At 42.6% G+C, this 22,730-nt stretch overlaps 1 protein-coding gene across 3 annotated transcripts in view; it reads left to right on the top strand.

Moving 5' to 3' along the window:
- PTCH1 (patched 1) overlaps nucleotides 1-22,730 on the top strand; it is a 107,088-nt gene that overhangs the window by 41,674 nt on the left and 42,684 nt on the right. For all 3 annotated transcript variants that reach the window (XM_081930377.1, XM_081930376.1, XM_081930378.1), the window contains 9 exons: nucleotides 9,927-10,116; nucleotides 11,918-11,984; nucleotides 12,098-12,189; nucleotides 14,406-14,604; nucleotides 17,281-17,402; nucleotides 18,548-18,695; nucleotides 19,996-20,127; nucleotides 21,793-21,948; nucleotides 22,407-22,505. In XM_081930377.1, the coding sequence (XP_081786503.1) occupies nucleotides 9,927-10,116; nucleotides 11,918-11,984; nucleotides 12,098-12,189; nucleotides 14,406-14,604; nucleotides 17,281-17,402; nucleotides 18,548-18,695; nucleotides 19,996-20,127; nucleotides 21,793-21,948; nucleotides 22,407-22,505 (1,205 nt within the window). The remainder of the gene's footprint in view (nucleotides 1-9,926; nucleotides 10,117-11,917; nucleotides 11,985-12,097; nucleotides 12,190-14,405; nucleotides 14,605-17,280; nucleotides 17,403-18,547; nucleotides 18,696-19,995; nucleotides 20,128-21,792; nucleotides 21,949-22,406; nucleotides 22,506-22,730) is intronic.

The following is a 22,730-nucleotide window of genomic DNA, read 5'->3' as shown; positions in this document are numbered from 1 at the left end:
AGGTAAACGGCGTTTCCGTGCACTCTGGTTTCTGTCATGGTGTCCCGTTGCGCCAGGGGCGGTTTAGTCATGCTGGCCACATCACCCAGAAAGCTGTCGGTGGACAAACGGCAGCTTCCTCGGCCTGAAAAGCGAGATGAGTGCCGCAACCCCATAGTCGCCTTTGACAGGACTTAACCATCCAGGGATCCTTGACTTTTTTGCCTTTTACCATTCCCCATCAAGGAAAGCAGGAGGTATAATTGCACATCAGGGACAAATTCCTCCTGGGCAAAAGCACTTGAGAAGGGATTGCAACACAGCTGGTTAGGGGTAGGGCCTGGGGAGAGGGCCTGGAAGCCTGCATTGACCCACCAAGCCTGTGCCCCCCCCTTCTCCACAGGAGGAAGAGCCCAGATTGAACCAGGGGCCCCCTTACTCGGAGTAGCTCTGTGCTTGTAACTGAAGTTTGAGCATAGAGCTCCTTCATGTCAGCTGGAAATGAAGTTAGCAGGTTATGCAGCCACTGTGTGTATCAGTGCTGGGAGTGGATTTCATGCAGCCCTCCCCCAGACCCACACGTTAACTTCACTGTCTGAACACCTCTCGTTCTCATCCTTTGTGTAAGCCCATCATGGCTCTGAACAACCTAGAGTCATCCTTGGGCAACAATGAACCTACCACACTTGTGCAGAGGTTTCTAGTTGTCACGGGGCTCTATGTCCCACCAAGAGCCCCTTCACCTTTGCTGGGGGCTTTGATACACTTTCAGTTTGCTCACAGAGAAAATGGAGAAGTTGGGCACCAGATTCTCCCTGTCTCCATCCTCTTTGCCTTGGGCTCAAGTCTTTTAGCATCCCCACTTTGCCTCATGTGAAATGGGTTCCTACTGGAGCAGAAAACTGGGTTAAAATGAGTGGTTAGGTATTTGGGGCTGAATCTCAATCCAGTTTGCGACCCTTGGCAACTCCTTTTTCTCAAGTGGGCTCTAGGACATCACCAGTTTGGTCTTGTTGTATCTAGTTCAGCCCTCTGTAGTGGTGCCCAGCCGAATGCCTTCAGAACGCTTAAAAAGAGCAGCTCATGAGGACAGCAACTTCCCTCTGTCTGACATTTGACCTTCAGAAAGTGAAAGACTGAGAGAGATTGTTAACCAATGTCTAACGCTCCACAAATTCGGCCCTCCAGATGTTTTGAGACTACAATTCCCATCATCCCTGACCATTGGTCCTTCTAGCTAGGGATCATAGGAGTTGTAAGCCTGCCCCAAGGAAACAATGTCTAAGGATTGGCCATATCCATATATCCACATGTTTTGGATGTGCACACTCTCTAGTACTAATTTTAAACCAATGCCTAACCCTCAAAAACCCATGTCTACCCGTCTTATTCAGGAAGGCGTTATACATGTAACAACGGGAGGGAGGGTTGGGTAGTACTTTAACATAAAGTCTGAAACCTATGACTACGAGCCTTTTCAAGGCAGGCGTTTTGGAGGTGTTTACTGTCTTTAATGCAACTCTGTATTAGTTCTGGAATTATTCCAGTGGCCATAAGGACATTCCCTGGATGTTCTCTCCAGTCTAGAAAGAAACAGCCCAATGGCTTCACCTAAAACCAAACTGGTACTGTAAAGCTTTCTGCAAGCAGGTTTTCTGGGCTGTTAAGTTATAAGGGAATGGGTGGAGATGGGTCCATCACCCATTTAAAAACAAAATCTTACATCTATAAAGGCATTTCATACTTCCCATCCTCTTCCAAAAGCTACACTATGACAAGAAGAGAGGGAGAGAGATGAGGTCCAGCTCCGAGGGCCTTCTGGCGGTTCCCTCGCTGCAAGAAGCCAAGTTACAGGGAACCAGGCAGAGGGCCTTCTTGGTAGTGGCACCCGCCCTGTGGAACGCCCTCCCACCAGATGTCTAAGAGAAAAATAAATACCAAACTTTTAGAAGACATCTGAAGGCAGCCCTGTTTAGGGAAGCTTTTAATGTTTAACAGGTTATTGTCTTTTAATATTCTGTTGGAAGCCGCCCAGAGTGGCTGGGGAAACCCAGCCAGATGGGCGGGGTATAAATAATAAATTGTTATTATTATTATTATTATTATTATTATTATTATTATTAATCATGTGAAATGCACACTATCCAGGCTTGCGCCCCAGAGAAAACAAGGCAGGAGGCAGCAGTTATGAGTTCCCAGTTTCGCACAGTATGTGCATTAAATGTTAGACTTTTAGGGTGGTGTTGCACTGTGCTCCACAATTATTTCAGGGCACCAATAACTCCTGGAGATGGCCCTGTTTTGTTTATACCATCATAAATGATAAGATTTGTGAGGCATCTAGAAGTATGTCAGTGAAGACGATGAAGAATGGAAGAATGCCAATACAAAGGAACAATTATCCAACACTTAACATTTCTGGAAAAGCAATGGCAACCGGGACATTTCAAATGATTGTTAAGAGTTTAGCCCCATTCTGTGAGTCAGCTTTTTGCTACTCCTTTACGATCAAATGTAATTTACTATTGTGTGTGGTGCTTGGTGTTTTAAAACAGTTTTTATGTACCGGTGAGGTACAGAGTGTGGCCTAGGGCTTGGTAATAGGATATACAGAGCCTTTCACCTCTAGGTCACGAGTTCAAATATGCCTCAGGTTAGAAATGACTAGAAGCTGCTGGCACCTGGCAGCTGTTCAAGGGTCTGAGAAATAATGCAACTTTTTCTGGGCAGGTGTCCACATCACAGTTATCGTTCTTTGTGCTCATTGTAGAGGAGGGGGTTAGCATTCAACAAACTGCCCTCCAGAAACGATTGTCTATTTGCTAGAAAGGGCATTTATATGTACGCTGTCCTAATACAAGATAAATTTCCACCATTATTTCAGCAGCAATATGCCTTTGCATGAGCAGGGTCATCCAGGATGGAACATATAAAAACCGTTCTGAAAATGCTTTTTTTTTAAAAAAGTGTTTTTAAAAATACATTGAATTTTCTATAAGGCTCACCATCGCCATCTAGTGCCACATTGTATATTGCACTTAAAACACACTTAAAACATTTTATTTGAGCCGTATAGCCGAGTCTCAGGTTAGTTGAAGGGCGGGATTAGTTGTGTGGTGTGGGATAATCGTGTATCTTTAAGCATGTATCCACACACAAAGGGGTGTGTGTGTGTTGTGGTGACAAGTGTGACAAGTGTGAAGAACTTGACACTTTCACTGACCTTTCCTCATTGTGCTCTGCTGCTTTCAGAAATTTTTGAACCTGCCTAGCACATTTCCTGTACAGGAGTTGGGCATAAACCACCAAAAAGCAGTGGGATCTAGGCCCCCACCTCTGCTTTAAATGTCCATGGGGCATGCGTGCGAAAGATGTGTGCGATCGTCCCACACATCTAGTTTGCACCTCAGTTCTGGTGGACAGACCAACGTGTTAGTCTTCTGTATCTCGAAGGCTCTTTCCTAGATCAGAGCGTTCTGAGGTAATGACTGGGTTATCCCACCCCCGCTCCCTGGCTAAATTCAAAGCCTACTGATGTCATCGTAGGGGAATGGATCTGCCAGGCAACGTTGCAGCCAGGAGCTCCCAGGAACTAACCGAGTATGTTTTTAATGTGCATATAGATGTTGAAAAGGTGGCTGCTGCTCTGGTCCCAGAGACAGACAGCTTGGACCCAGAACAGTTCACATGCTGTCTTTTACAGTCGTATCCTTTTGGATGAGGCGGTGTGGCAAATTTTAATGGAAAGCAGTAACATTCCAACCTGCCCATTGCCAGGAATGAGACCCTCAAAATGCTATTACGATAGGCGTATAACTTATATAACCTGTCAAGATGAAGACTTGTGCATTAGCAAGACACCTCGGCATGCTTACTTAGCTTTTTCCTCTGCTGCAGCCGTGAAGATGAGGACATCTACAATGTTGTCTCAAGGAGTATCTAGTTATTTCTCTAAATCATCTTTGCCACCCTGGTGCTCTGCAGATGTTGTAGGACTACATAGCTGGCTGGGACTAATGGGAATTGTAGTCCAACAACTTCTGGAGGGTACCTGGTTGGCAAAACATGCTCTAAATGACCTCCACACTGGCATTGAATCCTGACAAGATGGGAGTTGCGCTCACACTGGAAAGAACAGATGTATCCCTTGGGAATAGTCCTGGGTTCCAAGCTATCACATGAAGTCCAATGGTTTCAGTAGCTGGGAATGTTGATTCTTAGTTCTGTCTAGTTCATCAGCTATGGCTGTTCCTTCACCAAGATAACCTGGTCTGTAATCCATGCCCTGGTAATGTCGCATTTCGATCCCTGCAGTGTACTCTATCTGGGGCTTCCCTTAAAGAGGACCTTGAAGCTTCAGCTAGTACAGAATGATGCAGCCCAGCTGCTGCACAGTATCTCAAAGCAAAGCCACACACAACACCAACCTTTTGGGATCTGTGCTTGCTGCCAATATGCTACCAGTTCCAGTTTTGAGTGCACAAATGCCTTAAGAACTCAGTGTAATAGGGCTCGAAATATCTGATGGATCAACTCTCCTAGTATGTCCTAGCCTGGGTTTTTAGATTTTTGGAGGAGGCCCTACTGGTGACGTGATGTTAGGCATTTCCTATTGTATGCTGATGTGTAGCAGGTTTTTCCCTGTACAGGAACCTCAGTTATGAACCTCCATCCAGTTGGAGATACAATTGGCCCCTTCTTTTCACTTCTTTCTGCCAGTGAATAAGGGGCACCATCCAAGCTTTGCGCTTTAAGTACACTGCCACTGAACCCCCCCCCCCGGACTGTTAACAGTGAAATGCAAAAGCCACAGCTGCTATCTGATAGTGCTTGCATGCATCTGTGTTGCCACAGGCGTGCACAGAAATTTCAGCCAGATTTTTAGCAGTCACCACCTCTCTTGGTCATGAAATTTAGATTCCACTCAGAGACGTCTTTCCCATAGGGCTTAGTGGTGCGTCGTGCCAGGGCGTTGGCCTCTCAGGGGCACCCCAGCAAGTTGGGGAGCTGCGCGGCTTTCCGGGCGGCCTCCCCTTTCCCTGCATGCGCACCAGATGCGCTCCACCAACTATATGGCTGGCAGGCGTGCAGCTTCTCTCCCAAGTCTCTGCGGGGATTGCTCTCCCGCAGTGGCATGGGGGGGGGAGTTGCGCCCCTCCCCCAGTGGCTGGCAGTGCACAGCTTCACACACCCACTATCTGTGTTAATTTGGGGGCGCTGGGCAGATATTTGCATCTGCTAAAGACGGCCCTTATCCCACTCTTTACTTGTATGAGCCTACATGACCCCCATGTAGATGCAGTTTGTTGAGCTATTTGGGTGGGATCCTGCTCTGTATGCTTCCCAGATTAGAGGCTGGGCTGCGTGCTATATGCCTTTTGCCCCTCTCAGTTTTGGGTGCTCTACTTGTGGAACTCCCTTTATCGTAGGGAGTTCAGTATCCCACCAGATGTTGTTAGACTCCCATAATCCCTGACTATTGGTTGGAGGTTGATGGGAGCTGGAGTTCAAGAACACCTTAGGAAGTGTTTAGTTCTTCCAAACTTTTGGCAATCCGGTTTGAGTCTTCAGACGTTACTTGAACAGTGAGTGTTGTTGGTTGTGGGAGTTTTTAATTGGGTACTGCTGTTAAGTAGTTTTGTAATCTTTGCAAGTTTTGTCTAAAACTATGTCAGCTACCTTGATCCCCGATAGGATCAAAAAGTAGGGTGTAAATGGGAATAATAAAATCGATGACAGTTTTATTCCATCAAGTCTTCAGTTGATAGGAAAGGCCAGGATATTATTTCCCACTTTCCTATGCAGAGAACTATAATAACTTTCACAAGTTACCTGCTTTCCTGAGAAAACGTGGCTTAAAACTAACATAAGGAGGTTGTGCTCAGCTAAATATAGACTTCCACACCATCTATTTCTCCTTATTGACATTACCTTGAGTTGTTATTGATTTGCTCCATAGTTAAGTGGGTTGTGGCCTCAGTAAAGAAGTTCAGGATGCGACCAAGTAGCTCTAGAAACGTGAAATCACCCAAGAATGTTTTAATTTATTCTTCATTTGCAATGTAAAGAAGTGTTTTTTTAATTGCATTGTACATTTGTAGTTACCTTTTTTGATTTATTGCATTGTTACTAAGATCTCTTCATATAATTTATATGTCATTATTTACAACTTGAACACACAAACACAAAAAATGCCATTGTTTTCCATCCTAGTGGAAGAAACAATAAAGAAGGGGAGGATTTTTTTAAAAGTTGAAGAAGAAAACCACTGCCATCGTGGTGTTTAACAGAATCTTTTGCAACAGCTTTTGTTCTGGGCAGATTGTTTGCTATGTATGTTTGCATTTGTCTGGGTGCTCCCTGCTCAGAGTCTACCAAACTCACCCAAGCAAACTGTTTGAATTATTTGATCACAGACCACTAGTTTTCCATGGCATCACAAGTGTTGTGCTTAGCACTGGAGCACACTGTGCCAAACTGCCATATGTGCTTAGGCCTATCAATTCACCATCCATGAATATGGCGTACTCCAAGAAAGGAACTTGGCTACGTTGGCCATGCTTGTCTGCACTACTAAGCAAGTAGGAACAGGTTTCTGTATTAATGTACCCCCATATATTAAGAGCAAAGGGATGTGGGTGGTGCTGTGGTCTAAACCACTGAGCCTAGGGCTTGCCGATCAGAAGGTTGGCGGTTTGAATCCCCGCTACGGGTGAGCTCCGGTTGCTCTGTCCCAGCTCCTGCCAATCTAGCAGTTTGAAAGCACGCCAGTGCAAGTAGATAAATAGGTACTGTTGTGATGGGAAGGTAAACGGTGTTTCCGTGCGCTCCATGCGCCGCAACCCCAGAGTCGCCTTTGACTGGGTAGTTGCTTAGGACAGAATCTTTTCAGCAGTGGCACCAGCATTGTGGAACTCTTTACTCCAAGGAGATTGGCTCTTCATATCATCCTTCTTGGTCTTTTGGAACCAGGCAGTGTTACTAGTAAGTGCTTGAAGGTACCTCGGGTTACAGACACTTCAGGTTACAGATGCTTCAGGTTACAGACTCCACTAACCCAGAAACAGTACCTTGGGTTAAGAACTTTACCTCAGAATGAGAACAGAAATCGTGCAGCGGCAGCGGGAGGCCCCATTAGCTAAAGTGGTACCTCAGGTTAAGAACAGTTTCAGCTTAAGAACGGACCTCCGGAACGAATTAAGTACTTAACCCGAGGTACCACTGTAATTAAATAGCAAAAAATGTATGGAGCATACAAATTACAGTGGTACCTCAGGTTAAGAAGTTAATTTGTTCCGGAGGTCCGTTCTTAACCTGAAACTGTTCTTAACCTGAAGCACCACTTTAGCTAATGGGGCCTCCTGCTGCTGCCGCACCACCAGAGCACGATTTCTGTAGTCATCCTGAAGCAAAGTTCTTAACCCGAGGTACTATTTCTGGATTAGCAGAGTCTGTAACCTGAAGCGTCCGTAACCCGAGGTACCACTGTAATGATGAACTTTTCCAGACATTATAGTTAACAATGTTATACTCTTCTGACAGTAAGAGCTGTTTGACAGTGGAACGGACTCCCACTGGAGGTTGTGGACTCTCCTTCCTTGGAGGTTTTTAAGCAGAGGTTGGGTGGCCATCTGTCATGGATACTTTAGCTTAAGTTCCTGCATTGCAGGGGGTTAGACTAGATGACCCTTAGGATCCCTTCCAACTGTACAACTCTGCAATAGCTGTTTTAATTGTGAATCTTCATAATAGTTTGTTAAAAGCTTTTAGGAATGACGAAAGAAAAGGATAGAAATATGTGTATAGGTTCGCTCGTCTTCCTAGGGTGATCAGAGTGTGTTAGACATGTGAGGCTGATGTGTCAGCCTGGGTGTATATTGATGTTAAAGGCGTCACATAAAGTGGCATTTTCTTGTGGAGAGGTCTTTTGTTCTTTGAAAAACTGGAGCAGAGTTTTGGGGGAAACAGTTTGGAAAAATTATCAAGCAGATGTCTGTGCGAGAGTACATTATAAGGTCTTTACACTTTAAGGATTAAAAGAAAAAAACTACAGGAAAGACAGCATTCACACATAGTTCTTTCATTCTTGTGTATTTTTTTTGGGGGGGGGGTTATTACTTCCAATCCATTTATATCAACTTTTTAAAGAACTGTGAACAATTACATTGCAATTAAATAGAATTAATTGTATTAAATGTAATTTTAAATACATTACAGCTTTTAAGCTCAAAAACAATCCACTGTGCGTATATATAAATATAAATATACATACATATATATACATATATATATATGGTACTAAAATATACAATGCTACGTAATTGACAAAATTCATTTTCATGGGAATAAAATGCTTTAAAAACCCATCTAGTTATCTGTCACTATTCACTCACTGGGTTTATGGAGACAGGAAAGAGCACAGCTTTTCCTGCTGACTATGATGTAATTCTGATTAGCTAAATTTGCCTTGTTAAGTGAGATTAATATAGTTTGACAGCACCTTGAGTAAGGAGCAATAATTTCTGTTGATACTAAACAGTTGGTCACTTTCAGTAGAGATGAGGAATGCTGTCTTTTGTCTTGCACAAGACTGGACCTCTTGGCTGAAATTAGTGTTAAATTCCATATATTCCAAAAAAATAAAATAAGGTATAGATTTAGGAATGGAATGGCAGAGCATGTATTGTTCCTATGGGGATGTAGAGATTTGTTGTCATGTGAACTGTAGGTTGGAATATCAAAATTCCACCGGTATCTTAGTAAGCTGAATTAAAGCTTCAGAACTGATGTCCATGTAAACTTTGTTACTATAAGCATAAATTACCTAGCAGTGAAAGCGAGGGGCTTATTTGCAAACACATTGTTTTGAGATGAAAATTTAAAACTGAAGGTGAAAACCAATTGTCCAATGTTTTTGTTTCATCTTAATCAATAAACAATTGTGTCCTTTGTTCTCTCTATTAATAAATTAAAAGTGGGGCCTGACAGCATCTGGAGAGCCACAAGTTCCTCATCCCTGGTTCAAAAAATGCTTTAACCATTTACTTTTTTTAAAAAAAAGGCTGTGGCCCACAGTGCATTTCAGGTGGGGACAGCGGTCCTTCTGGTTTCTGCAGTTTCCTTTGCTGTTCTGAGTAGAGCTGTATAGAGTCGCACAGTCTCTGACTTCATTTTAGCTTCCTTTAGACCTTTAGGCTGCATAAATGTGTCTCCTTGTTAGGTTTCTTGACTTTTTAAAGATAAAATTTGCCTTGGAATCCAAATTCTGGTCCATCCTAGCTCACTGTAGCGATTCTAGACACTTGGAATTGATTGCTTAAGTGTAGCTGACTCTGTTCCTCTGAAACTGCACCGTTGTGTGACCCTAACTTAACAGTATTTTTATGTTTTAACTAGCAGCAGCAAGACATACTAATGCTCATTTACTCTTTCCCTCCTACCTCCTTTTTATGGAAGATAAACATTTCCCCTTCTGCCATTGCCAAATTATTTAGGAGAAGAGTGTAAATTGAAGTCATTTATCTTGAAATGTGCCATTGCAGCAGACTGTTTATACAAGTGCAAGAAATTGTAACAGAGAAATATTTGGTCTGGTCTGCAAGGAAAAGGTTCCTTTTTTTTTCTTTTGTTAATAAACTTTCTACGTGTGGAAATTTTGGTGTGATACTGAAAGACCATGTGTCTAAGCAGGAATCAACTTAACACACACCTCTGTTTGTGAAGTAGGAACAATTAATTGATTTATTTTTGTATATAAAGGGAAATTTCTGTCTTTTTGCTGCACTGTAGATGAAATTAGCTCTCTTTAAAATTGCTTTAGTTCTTAACTGGCTACAGAACATTCCATGCATTTGGGAAAGTTTATTGGTGGCCTGTGAGCTCTTAGAATGTGAATCCAGAGTAAGTTATTGTTGGCTGATCCCAGGTTGTAAATATTTGTCTGTCAGTTGGTGGACGAGTGAGTCGGGAGTTAAGTTACACGCGCCAGAAGATTGGAGAAGAGGCCATGTTTAATCCCCAACTCATGATTCAGACACCGCAAGAGGACTGCGCTAATGTGCTAACAGCAGAGGCACTCCGACAGCACCTTGATTCTGCACTTCAAGCCAGCAGGGTACACGTGTACATGTACAACAGGTAAGGTGGAATGGAGAGAAAAGGCTATGTTATTTTAACTTCCCGGAACTAAGAATAGCTTGGGACCTGACAAGGAGGTGCAGGAGTGCCGTGGTCCCACTTTGAATTCTCCTGCTGTTAACACGTGAAGACGAATTCATGCAGAGGAGATAAGACAAGCTTCAGATGTGCATCTCTGCTGCGCAACTATCCCCTTTCGGCAATGCAGTGGGAGTACAGTAAATGGGATTGCAGCAGACTTGCACATCTGCTTTTCAATATTTACAACCCTCCCACCAACTCATGTTCCTGGAGGGCCACTTTGAAGGAAGGAAGCGGAAATGGGCCGGTGCCTTCAGCCTCACAGTGGCTGTCTAATTCTTTTAGCCACAGATGCCTCTTCCTTGGTTCCTATTTAGCATCTCAGTTGGCAATGGGGGATAAGGGGATAGGTAGCCCCTCGATAATTAGTTTTCGCCCTGGAATCTCCAGGTGTTGACCTTAGTTTAAAATGTCTGAAGTTACTCTGAACAAGGTGTTTCAGAAAATAATCGTTCGTGCCTCTATGGTACTCATACAGATTTGGTATTGATATAAATGAAAACAGAACTTCCCTCTTGTTTAATTTTTTTTTCATTTGTTGGTATGCTGACATATATAAATATTGCCTTATGAAAATCTGTGATGCTAAACAAAGTTTTTAGTTAAGGTTAATAGCACAGGTTTGGACCTAATCTTGAGGCATTTACAGTCTGTCATATTTCAAAGTCAGAAGCTGTTTTCGATACAGCATAGATAAATGTGCAGCATAAATTTTGCATGACGCACTAATGGGTTTCCAAGTAGCAAAAAGTCCTTAGTGTTCACCAATTGGTAACATAATAGTCACTCCAAACAATTTGTCTACAGTACAGTATTCCAGGTTTTGCTTTTCAAAAGTCTTTAAGTTGGTGTCTGATAAACGAGAGAGGGTTGTGTGTGCAGTCAGTTTCATTCTTTCCAAAGGATGAAGGAAATGGATTGATGGAACAACCAAGTCAACACCATATGCCACTATAATCTTTCAGGATTTTAGCTCCATAGAGGTTAACTAATATAATTCAAATTGTAGCATGCCAGAAGAGTGACAGGGTGTGCCATGGCAAAAATTATGCCTGCAAAATAAACCTCCAAATGAGCAAAAGAACATTATTATTATTATTATTATTATTATTATTATTATTATTATTAGCCTGCCCATCTGGCTGGGTTTTCCCAGCCACTCTGGGTGGCTCCCAGCAGAATAGTAAAAACACAATAAAACATCAGACATTAAAAACTTCCCTAAACAGAGTTGCCTTCAGATGTCTTCTAAAAGTCATGTAGTTGTTTATTTCCTTGACATCTGAAGAGAAGGTGTTCCACAGGCAGGGCGCCACTATCGAGAAGGCCCTGTGCCTGGTTCCCTGTAACCTCACTTCTCGCAGGGAGGGAACCAGCAGAAGACCCTCGGAGCTGGACCTCAGTGTCTGGGCTGAGTGATGGGGATGGCAAGGCAATCATATCACATTGAACAGAATACTTGACTGCAGACACATCCGGAAAGAGGGTTCCCAACCATTCCTGCGCAATTCAAGCCCTGTTTACAAAGTAGCATTCTCTGTAACAAACAAAAACTGCCCTGTTTTGATGATTGCACAACAGGCCCCTTATTCAGGAGTTAAAAGTGCTTCATCTGTGCTTTACAGTTCCTCTAAAGGTGTACCACCTACGTGGGGGACATTGAAAAAATAAATGTGTGTATTTATGGTTTTGATGTGATTTGCTCTTAATTTTTTTACAGACAATGGAAATTGGAACACTTATGCCATAAATCAGGGGAACCAATCACAGAAGGTTACATGGACAAGGTAACACATAATACGTTGTATTCTGCACACGCTTTCCTCTGTAAATAATAATTTTGCATTGAACTCTTTATCGTTTCTTAATTTGGCGTGTGCTTTTTTTCTAACTTTGACAGATCATAGAACATCTTTACCCTTGTTTAATTATCACACCTTTGGACTGTTTCTGGGAGGGTGCAAAGTTACAGTCGGGGACTGCATATCTACCGTAAGTGTTGTTTTCTACATTATAAACCGGCTTGGACTGCATGGTTGCCTTTCACGTTATTATGATTTGCTCTTATGCTGCACTGGCAACAAAATATCAGAAGTTGGATATATGTGACTTTGATGAGGGTTTTGTCTTAAAAATGGAGGTGGAGTCACAAGACAAACAGCGTGTTCAGACAAGACTCTCCATCTGCAGGAATGTAGCTGCATAAGAGAAGTCACATAAGACCCAGGTACAGCTGCAGTGGTTTCACGAAAGTTTCACATCCATGTGCACCTGATCCTGGATCAGATGTTGCTTCCTCCAGGCATTCAGCTGCCGCCATTCCACAAAGACCATGGACCAGCTTATAAATAGTATCTCAACAGACAAATTTTTATTTGCAACCTTTAGCCTTCCTCTTTAACAACCGATTTAGCATTGACACTGATGTGATTGAGCTTTGAACTTTATCGAGGGTTGTTTTCCAGGGTTGTTTTCTGCAGTCATTTTGAAGATCTGTGTGCCCTGTGTCTTAAGGTGCATGCCGTGGAAAGGAAACAAGTATGCAAATTTCTGGAAAATCGGTCTCCTGGTAGATGTCCTGAGTTCTTGCAGTGCTTCTTCTCAGACAAAGTGTGCTGTCACATTTCAGCTTTTCACACATTTTAGCACAAAAATCTTCTAAAAGCCAACAACCTTGAAAACAACCACTAATCTTTTTTCCCATGCAAGAAAGGAAAGGAAAGGAAAATAAGAGAGAGCAGCTCTGTCTTTGTGGGGCAAGGCCAGGAATACTTTCTAAAGCGTTGTGGAAATGGTTTCACAACACTTTCACCATCCTGAAAACAAATGCCTGTGAATGCAGTGAATCTGAATCTGTTTTCAAGCTACTTCCATCATACTTTTAGAACGCATGTCCCAGCAGCAACAAAGGTTATTTTGAGGGAAATAAGCTTTGCGCCCTCCTTGTTTTTAATTCTAACATACAATAGTACCGATGGCCTGACAGTTCTCTTTGGCTGAAAGTATGTGAATTGTCGCCTTGAATTAAAAATAATAATCTCAGGAAGAAACTAATCCTTTGTTTATCTGATTGTTCAGTGGCACAAGGTATCTCTTTTGGAAGATTGTTATATGTAACGTAATGTGTCCATCAAAGAGTTAATTTTTAATCAGTTTAGACATTTTTGGTTAATTATGCAAGACTTAGCTTTTGTGTTATTGTCTTTGCCCTGGTTTGCATGTCTCTGTAAAAGCAATTTGCAATGGCCATCTCTTAACCTTCAGTGTGGAGGGTTTTTTTTTTTTTTTTAGATGGGGGAATAAGGGGGTTTGTGTTTTCTGGTTGGGAGAGTTTGAATAATGACTTAAGCCTCGTTAAGCAGATACAGTAGTTTGAACCGCAAAATAAGGCAGCCAAAAGCCTTTATAGTCTATCAACATCATGAAATCAAAACTGGAGGTAGGAGAAATAGAAAGACAGTCATGATGGTGGCAGCAGCTAGTGCTCAGGCATTTTTGAGTCGATGGCTAAGTTAACAAGAGTTTGAAGGAACACGGTAACTATTAAGTATAAAAAAGCGAGAACCTTATTGATTACATATGAAACGTGTATTCAGAGGCAAGCAATTCCTATGTGATATGAAATTCTTTCTCCTTTTAAAAGTAACTAAGAAGTCAGTAATCCCAATTTTAAAAGTATCGAAAGGCAAGATCAGACATTAAATTTCTTGTCCATTTGAACATCCCTGGCCATACACATGAACCCAACATGATGTTGGCAGTTAGATATCAAAGAATATCGGCCAACCTCAGTAATTCCACAGCCAACTACAATAGTGTCATCGCAGTTCTAGAACTTCATTTAGGTAATATTTGTAACCTCCCCGTTCAGATGTTATAGAAAAAAACATTTATTTTGGGATGGGTGGGACTATTCACATTAACAAGAAATTTGTTGTCTGAAACCAGTCCTAAGATATGATTTCTCAACCGTCTTCAACAGTGGCTACTGAAGAATGAATATCACATGTAGCACAGTTTAAAATAGGCAGAATCAAGAGTAAGTTCTGCTCAGGTAATAGGGCATAATTAGGGTGAATTATATCCATAGTTTGGGCTTTTGATGTTTATAAGGAGGGTTGGGAGGGGGAGAAGTGTATACTGTGAGTCAGTGTGAAGGTTGTTGATGCCTTTTTGACCATTATGTTCCTACTCTTTTGTTTCTCCAGAGGGAAACCCCATTTGCAGTGGACCAACTTTGACCCCTTAGAATTCTTGGAGGAGTTAAAGAAAATAAACTCGCAAGTAGATACCTGGGAAGAAATGTTGAATAAGGCAGACGTTGGACATGGGTATATGGATCGACCTTGCCTGAATCCTGATGATCCTGACTGTCCTATCACAGCACCCAACAAAAATTCAACCAAAGTAAGTTAGCTTGGCCTTTGTTGGCTAACTCAGGAAATGTGGAAGAAATGGTGGAACCCTACAATCCTCTAAGCCAGCCTCAAAAATAAATTTCAATTTAACCCTCATGAAAGTCCCATTTTATAGGTACATGTGGGCAATGTGTTGCCTACAGCTGTTCTTAGAAATCTGATAATAACAGCTTTCATATTGATTATTTTTTTTTAAGTGTCTCTACCTCATGATAAGATAAATGATTATGATGTGATTGGGATGAAGAGTCAAAAACCTGGAAGCAAATGAAGATATGATAAACAAAACATAAAATGGATTCCAGAACAAAAGAAAACAAAAAAACCCCAAAAAGATAAAATGGAATTCAGACGTGATACTTTCAGCTCCTCAGAAGAAGAGTAGTGTGCAAATGTGCCAAATAAATAAATGGCTGGCATTGCCACCTGGGCAGAACAGTCCTGACCAGTGTTGTTTACAGTGTAGTTTCACATCCTCAGAGAGAAGATTTTTATTTAAGAACTCCTTTCAGCTTTGTAAAACAGACCATGGCTTCACTGCATTTTGATTTAGCACTCCTGTTGGAATTTCCATTGCATGTATTTGTTTATGGGTTGCAGACTGCTTTCTGTCTGTCTCCACAGATCTTCATTTGCTTGTTGCTCCCGGTGTCTCCTGAATAGGAGTTATGCTTTTTGGATTTTCAAATGTGGGCATGATAGAAGGAGAGAGCAAGTGGGGGAATAGGCGATCTTGGGAAAGAGATGAAACTATTCCGTATGAGTGTCTTCCTGGGTGTGTTGATTTTACCAGCTGTTTGTAGTGACATGCAGTACTGTCTTCAGCTTTGTTTATGCCCTCCTGCAAAGCAAGGGATTCTAGGATATCAAAGTGACTAGATTCGTGAGGCCACTAGGGCAGTTCACCAGCTATGTCCACTAAGTGCTAACTGCGACTGCCATGTGAAATCTGTATCCCTGTTCAGCTTCCTCCAACTGTTCCTACGAATTGGTTCTCTATTTTGGCTCAGGAACATGTTTTATAATAGAGGCTGCTTTTGATTTACATTGTAAGTGGTAATATTTGAAATTTGCATGCATATGTGTATGAACAGAGAGAGGGTAAGTGGGGAGGAGAATGAATGTGTTTTAAAAGCACGCATTACTGGATGAAAGAATCCCAAATTTGTTGTGCATGTTAAAAATAACTGTCTTGCATTCACTTGTCACTGAGCTATGATTGTGGAACTGACTTTGTTTTATGGTTTTAGTAGCTTGGATCCAGAGCTCACTTTGTGTGAAGAGAAGTCATTCCACTCACACTAGGGTGGGCTGCTGGTTTTGCCTGATTCTGCCCCTTTCCTACTACAGCCCCTTCTGCAAAGCACACCATTGCAGAGATTTATGCTTCTGGAGGAGAACTTGAGGAGCAACAAAAGAAAGGCCCCTAAAAGAATACTGATGTGCCCATAGATGCATAGGATTTGAAACTGAATGAACTCCCTTGCTGTGGTCACTAAGCTTCAAGGCAAAATGGGGCCTTCCCTTGCTTCCAGTTCTCCATATTTTGTTTGGTCTGCAGTCTAGAGACAGGAGCAATTTAGTCCAGTGTCAGAGGTCTATCCTCCATGGAAGGCCACAGGAATGTGACCTTACAGATTCCTTGACTCCCTAGGTATATGAATGTAAACAGTAAGAACCATGCTCTTATTTGGTCCCTCAGTAAATGGAGAATGTTCTGGCAGTTTCGGTCATATTCTCTGCCTTTTCTGGGAGCTACCAAGGAAATGAAGTATTCAACGTTTTCTTTTTCGTTTTCGGTTGACAGTCCCCAGTTGCTGCACCCAAAGGAGCAAAATATATACTAAAGAACAAAGTTCTGTTGTTGTTCACCTCTCTAGGGAGTCAGAGTGCTAAAGATCTGTTACACTTCCCTGGGTCGGTTGGCCAGCCCAAGTCCTTTCCAACTGACCATTAATTATACAACTTCAAGAGGAGTTTTAATTGCCTGAATTAAAGAATAGTGCGATCGGGCTTTACATTTCCATGGCAAATATCATTTCCAGTGTTACTGTGAGGGGGATACTAGAATGGATATTCCAGATGATACGGCAACTGTATTTTCTAAGGGTGTTTACTAGATGGAGAATTACAAAGGACTATGTTTAATTTGATAACTGACGGTTATTTAGTCCTGACACTTATTAGAAGCCTAAGATCCAGTCTGGGTGTACATCAACATGTAAATGAATCATGGCTGAAAGACAAGGTCTTTGACATGTGCTTCTTCCGTCAGCCCACAACTTGCATGGTTTTAACTTTTCAGCTTTACGCATGTGGCAAATAAAAAGTGAAAAATAAATAAAAGGGGGCGGGTTCCTTTGAAAAATGACTTTGTCAGTCTCACCCGTCATTGAACACAAGGGGTTTTGACTACACGGTTTGGCTTTAGGTACAATCCTTGGAACATAACCCCACGTAAATATGAAGTATTTTTACAGTTCAAGTATGTTCCTGACTACTGCTTAACCCTGAACCCTTTCAGAGCTTGCTGCAGGATTCCTGTGTACTAGCAAACTTGTCTTTGGGGAGTCCCTGAATTCATGTTAGTGGTCGTGTTTCATTTTATTGTCTTGTGCTTTCTTATTGGCCTATGGTTCTGTAACATCTTTTGTTTGCCTTTTAGCCTCTAGACGTGGCCCTTGTTTTAAGTGGAGGATGCTATGGGTTATCCAAAAAATATATGCATTGGCAGGAAGAGCTGATCATTGGTGGCACAGTTAAAAATGGTACTGGGAAACTTGTCAGGTAAATACCAATGGCCTTGTCTCATATATCCTGTTTCTTTCTCTTTAAAAAATATAAAATTCTCTTGAAAACCTTTGCCACCTGTGGGTGAGGTGTTGCTAAGCTGGGTTGTCTATGGTAGGTCGTGAAATCTCCTTCCTGAATGTTTCCATGACAATTTAATTGCTTTCTAGAGTAATCTTTCTTACTACGTATTATTTGAATGTTTTGACAGTTTGTACTAGTTATATATGCTTTCTGTACAGTTCAGTTCCACTTTGGCTGTAGGTTATCTAGAGTTACTGCTTTATTACGGGTTCAGCAGAATAGGGTTCAGCCAACTTGGAAGGACACAAAATTAAAGTGTAGTTCACATTTCAGCCACAGTGCTTTTGCTCACGCTTCACTCATAAGGTCTCCGTAGCAGCAGGCCTCTGTATTTCTTTCATACGCAAAAATACATATGTATTTTTTTCATGTTGTGAGCTGCCTTGAGCATGGTTTGAATTGTGGAAAGGTGGCATACAAATAAAGTTATGTATGTATGTTTGGATCAGGAGAAGAAAAAGCAAGCAATGTATTATGGAAACTGAGTTGCCAGAGAGCATCCTTCACCATCTAATAATGGAAAGATTTTCAGCAATTCAGCTGGGAAAATAGAATTTGTTGTTCATTCAAATGTTCATCACTGTATGCCCAGGGTACACTTACATGGACCTTACATGATTTAAATGTATTCTGTCTCATATGTATAAAAATTGGGGGACTGGTTTAAGGTAGCGATCCTGTCTTCACTGATATAACCTTACTGCAAGTGAAGCAGTTCCCGGCATTTTTTCCCCAGCTTTTTGACAAACACTCAAGGTGTTTTGCAGTCACAATAAAGTAACACATTATGAAAATGAAGCAGAAATGAGGTGAAGCGTATTAATGTACAAACCCGCCTTTGGCTTCGACAGTTCCTCGATCCACTTGCTCCTGAGTTGGCTTTTCCAATGAGCATCAGTTCTCTGAGTCTCGAGCAGAGATCTTTTCCAACCTTGCGAAGCCAAAGGTCCCTTCAAGGTGCTCGTTTTAGGACGCCAGGCGCTGAAAATGTCTTCGTTTAAAATGTCTGCCCTAAACCCTTTCCTCCTTCTAAGCTCCCACCTCCCTTCCTCTTGCAGTGCCCAGGCTTTACAAACCATGTTTCAGTTAATGACTCCTAAGCAAATGTACGAGCACTTCAAGGGGTATGAGTATGTTTCGCACATCAACTGGAATGAAGACAAAGCAGCGGCAATTCTGGAAGCCTGGCAAAGGATGTATGTTGAGGTAAAACAAGAAACCTACCTGGTGAACCATTTCTGGTGGGTACAGTGGTACCTCGGGTTACATACGCTTCTGGTTACAGACGCTTCAGGTTACAGACTCCGCTAACCCAGAAATAGTGCTTCAGGTTAAGAACTTTACCTCAGGATGAGAACAGAAATTGTGCTCCGGCGGCGCGGCAGCAGCGGGAGGCCCCATTAGCTAAAGTGGTGCTTCAGGTTAAGAACAGTTTCAGGTTAAGAACGGACCTCCGGAACGAATTAAGTACTTAACCCGAGGTACCACTGTATGCTTGTGGAAATGTCCATGGTCTGTAGAAGGTATGGGAAAGCTGTTGATGGGAGTCCAACTCCCATCCTTATCCCTCATCATAGATTCACAGAATTGTAGAGTTGGAAGGGACACCAGGGGCCATCTAGTCCCACCCCCTGCAATGCAGAAGTCTCAGCTAAAGCATCCATGGCAGTGAATACTTCTTCATTGAAGCTCCATACAGTAGAACTGGCTTGTGGGATAAGTGTGCCCTCTGTTTAGAACAGTAGCAGCAAAGGATTTTAAACTTGCCTTTTTGCTTTCACCCTAGATGAATTTGCTGTTGTGAGTGACGTTAAAGAGACATACAGCATTTGTTTTCACTCGTGAATTTTAAATCCTGGTGCGCTCTTCTGATTTGCTGATCCGACAGTGAACTGCCATAGCTTTAAAGAGCTCGGCTGGCTTTAAAAACATTTGGTCAGTGTGGTTATCCAGCAAAGGTGTCTGGAACACATTAGCCAGCCATAGAATCTGTTCACAGCTGCAGTCCCATTGGTGAGGTCATGTGACATTATCTGGCCTTTGTTTCCCAGGGGTTGACCTCTGCTAAGCTGCTTGCGACCTCTCTAAAGTGCCCAGCCAATGAAGAAAGAGAGGATTGCTCTTAAGAATTTGTTGTTTTAGATTAGAGGCACAACTGATATAACAACAAATCAGTTGTAGACTCTTGGATCGAGAGAGCAAAAAAATTAGACGGGGGGTGGGGGAAGCAGGGGAGACTGAGCGTGAACCGTCTTCAGTTTCACTATTTCAAATAAATTGCCATATTCCTCTCCTCTGGGGCACACAAGCTTATTTGATCTATAGCAGCCTGCTGAGCCTCTCTGCCAAGTATGGCAATTATGCAACAAAGAGTTAATGACATATCCGTGTGTGTGTGACGCACACACATACACAAACAAATAAAAGCTGGTTTTAAATCATATCCCCTGCAGGAACGCATTGTATTGTCCTCCTTTCCTTGATCACTGTTCCCATCTCCTCACAGATCGTCCATCAGAGTGTGGCACAAAACTCTACACAGAAGGTGCTTTCCTTTACTACAACTACCCTGGAAGATATCCTAAAATCGTTTTCTGATGTCAGCGTTATCAGAGTTGCCAGCGGCTACCTATTAATGGTAAAATGAACACAATATTGCTTTGATTCTTCGTAATGTTCCTGTGATTCATTTTAAAGCAACCCATCATATAAGCATTCCTGCAGTCACGTTAAAAACTGCATTTGGGGCAATCTCTTTCCTTCATGTCTGTATCTTAAGAGAACCTGTGGCTCATTTGAGAAAGTGCACACATGGGATAGATGGAGGACAGGCTTGATCTCTGCAGTTTCAGCTAAGCCAATGTTTGGGGAACCTCAGGCCACAACCTATCTAGAACTATCTGGCTCTCTGAACTCTTCCTAGACCACTCCCCTTTCTCTCCAAGATGAACACCTTGCTGGCTCTTTCCTATACAGTCCTTGAGCGCTTTTATTGATTTGGAATGTGTCTGTGAACTCTGATAATGACTCTTCCTTGCCCGGATGGACAAAGTTGGGGTGGGGGTGGAGGGAGAGGGGGGAAACTTGTGTAGGAACCCCTGGCTTATGTGTGACTGGAATGCAGCCTACTGTACAAAGGTCACAGTCACTTCCCCCTTTGTCACTTCCCACTTTGTCACCAAACCATGGCGGCCACTGGCATGTAGACCCCACCCCCCAAAAGATTGCCGAAGAAGGAATGTGACCTGAAAAATGTTCCGCTCCCCCGAGTTAAACCATCTTTGCTAGCAGAAAGGGCATTTGCATGGTCAGACCTTTAAACCTTCCCCTTAAATAAATTCAGACAAGACTCAAAATTTTGGTTTGGTTTTTGGCAGAATTTAGGCCACAACTTTATTAATTACAGCAAGTGACTGGTTGCATAGGCTCTGGTTCGACTAGCTCTCTGCACTGTTGCAGGTAGCGCTGACCCAGGGCACCAGCATAGGTCAGCCTAGGGTGAACACCTGGATAGGCGGAAAGCCAGGAACAGGCTACGTCCACCACCCAGATGTCCCCCTGGACTAAGGCACGGGCACAACCCCCTCTCAGGGGTTGACCAAACCATTGAGTCCCTGGATTCCTTTAACGGAAAACCCTTCACATAGGGTTGGCAAGAGCGTTCTCCCATCCCTATCACCTGAACCAGAGCCTATCCGCAACCTTACAAGTTGTGACGATTTGCTACGCGGCACGCAAAACCCAAATGGCATCAGCTAATCAGCCAAGTGGGGAAAATTCCTGCCGTGCCCCTGTCCCAACGGCAGACGACACACAACAGCATAGCAAGGTCAAGCACGCAAGCCCTAAAAGTAGGGAGAGATGTTCCGATACACACACCGAAAGAGGAAGCTCTGGATCACTGCATAGGTATATATAGGTCCCTTGATCTGTTTAGGCTGCATCCCATTGGCCTAATTATACCCAGCATCAAGGGACCTACCAATTGGGTGTTGTGGCTAATTAATCAAACCCACCCACAACACAGGGTTTGGTTGCCAGGTTTCACCGCAACACGTGCCCTTTTCAAGGGAGGACCCGATTTGCCTGAGACTTGTCAATCTGAGTTCAGACTCTCAGACAGTATTTGAGAAGAAGGGACCGTTGCTCAAAACTGCCGTACAATATCTGTCACGTAAAAGTGTATTTCGTAGGCGAAACCTTTGGCTAGAAAGGGACAATGTTAAAATGTGGCTTGCTTTGTCTGAAATTTTGCTTAAAAAGACCCAACCAACCAACCAACTCTCTTTTGCTCTGCTTTCAGCTTGCCTATGCCTGTTTAACCATGTTGCGGTGGGACTGTGCTAAATCCCAGGGTGCCGTGGGGCTGGCAGGAGTCTTGTTGGTTGCACTCTCAGTAGCTGCAGGATTGGGCCTCTGTTCATTAATTGGGATTTCCTTTAATGCTGCCACAACTCAGGTACTGAATGAATAGTTATTAAGAGTTTGGTCAATTTATTTGCCGGGATGAATCACTGGGGGAGGGAATGTAAAGAGCTCTGGAGTTATACCTGCGCTAGCATGCCAAGCAATGGACATTTTACAGGTTTAAGCTGAGAGAATAACCTGTTGTTAGTCAGCAGGCAGACTGAATGGGGAACATGTCATTGTTATCTGCATTTTAAGGCAATAGTAGGACTGTAGTTTCAGCATAGATATATACATAGGTAGAAACATCCCACAAGATGCAAGTGGCCCTATAATTTCGCTTTAGGATTTTGCACAAAAAGAACAGGGATGTATCAAGCATTAGAGGGTAACAGAAATCTGCATGAACAAATTTGGAAAATTATCTCAATTAGCTGGCAGGTCATAATTACTCAGGTGAGTCATAAGCCTCCTATAAACACACTTGGTTCTTCTTTCCTTTTTGTGCAGGTTTTACCCTTCCTTGCTTTAGGAGTTGGTGTAGACGATGTCTTCCTTTTGGCACATGCATTTAGCGAAACTGGGCAGAACAAGAGAATTCCATTTGAGGTAACAGCCAATTGTTTGGGACAATGCAAACTACTGTATCTGAGCTAGAGGTGTATGTATGATTTGCAATGCAGGTAACCAGGATTAATCATGCCTTCTTAATTTTTTGTCCTGAGTGAAATTTCTTAGATCAGATATTCTGGCGACAAGAAAACATCTATTTTCATATCATTCACAGTAGCAAATGGCTTCATACAGATGAAAGTGTATCATTCTGGATAAATT

This window comes from Podarcis melisellensis, assembly GCF_964234715.1.
Source record: "Podarcis melisellensis genome assembly, chromosome: 11".
Classification (NCBI taxonomy): Eukaryota; Metazoa; Chordata; class Lepidosauria; order Squamata; family Lacertidae; genus Podarcis; species Podarcis melisellensis.
The sequence above is the reverse complement of the archived record's forward strand: the minus strand, read 5'-3'. Positions and strand labels throughout refer to the sequence as shown.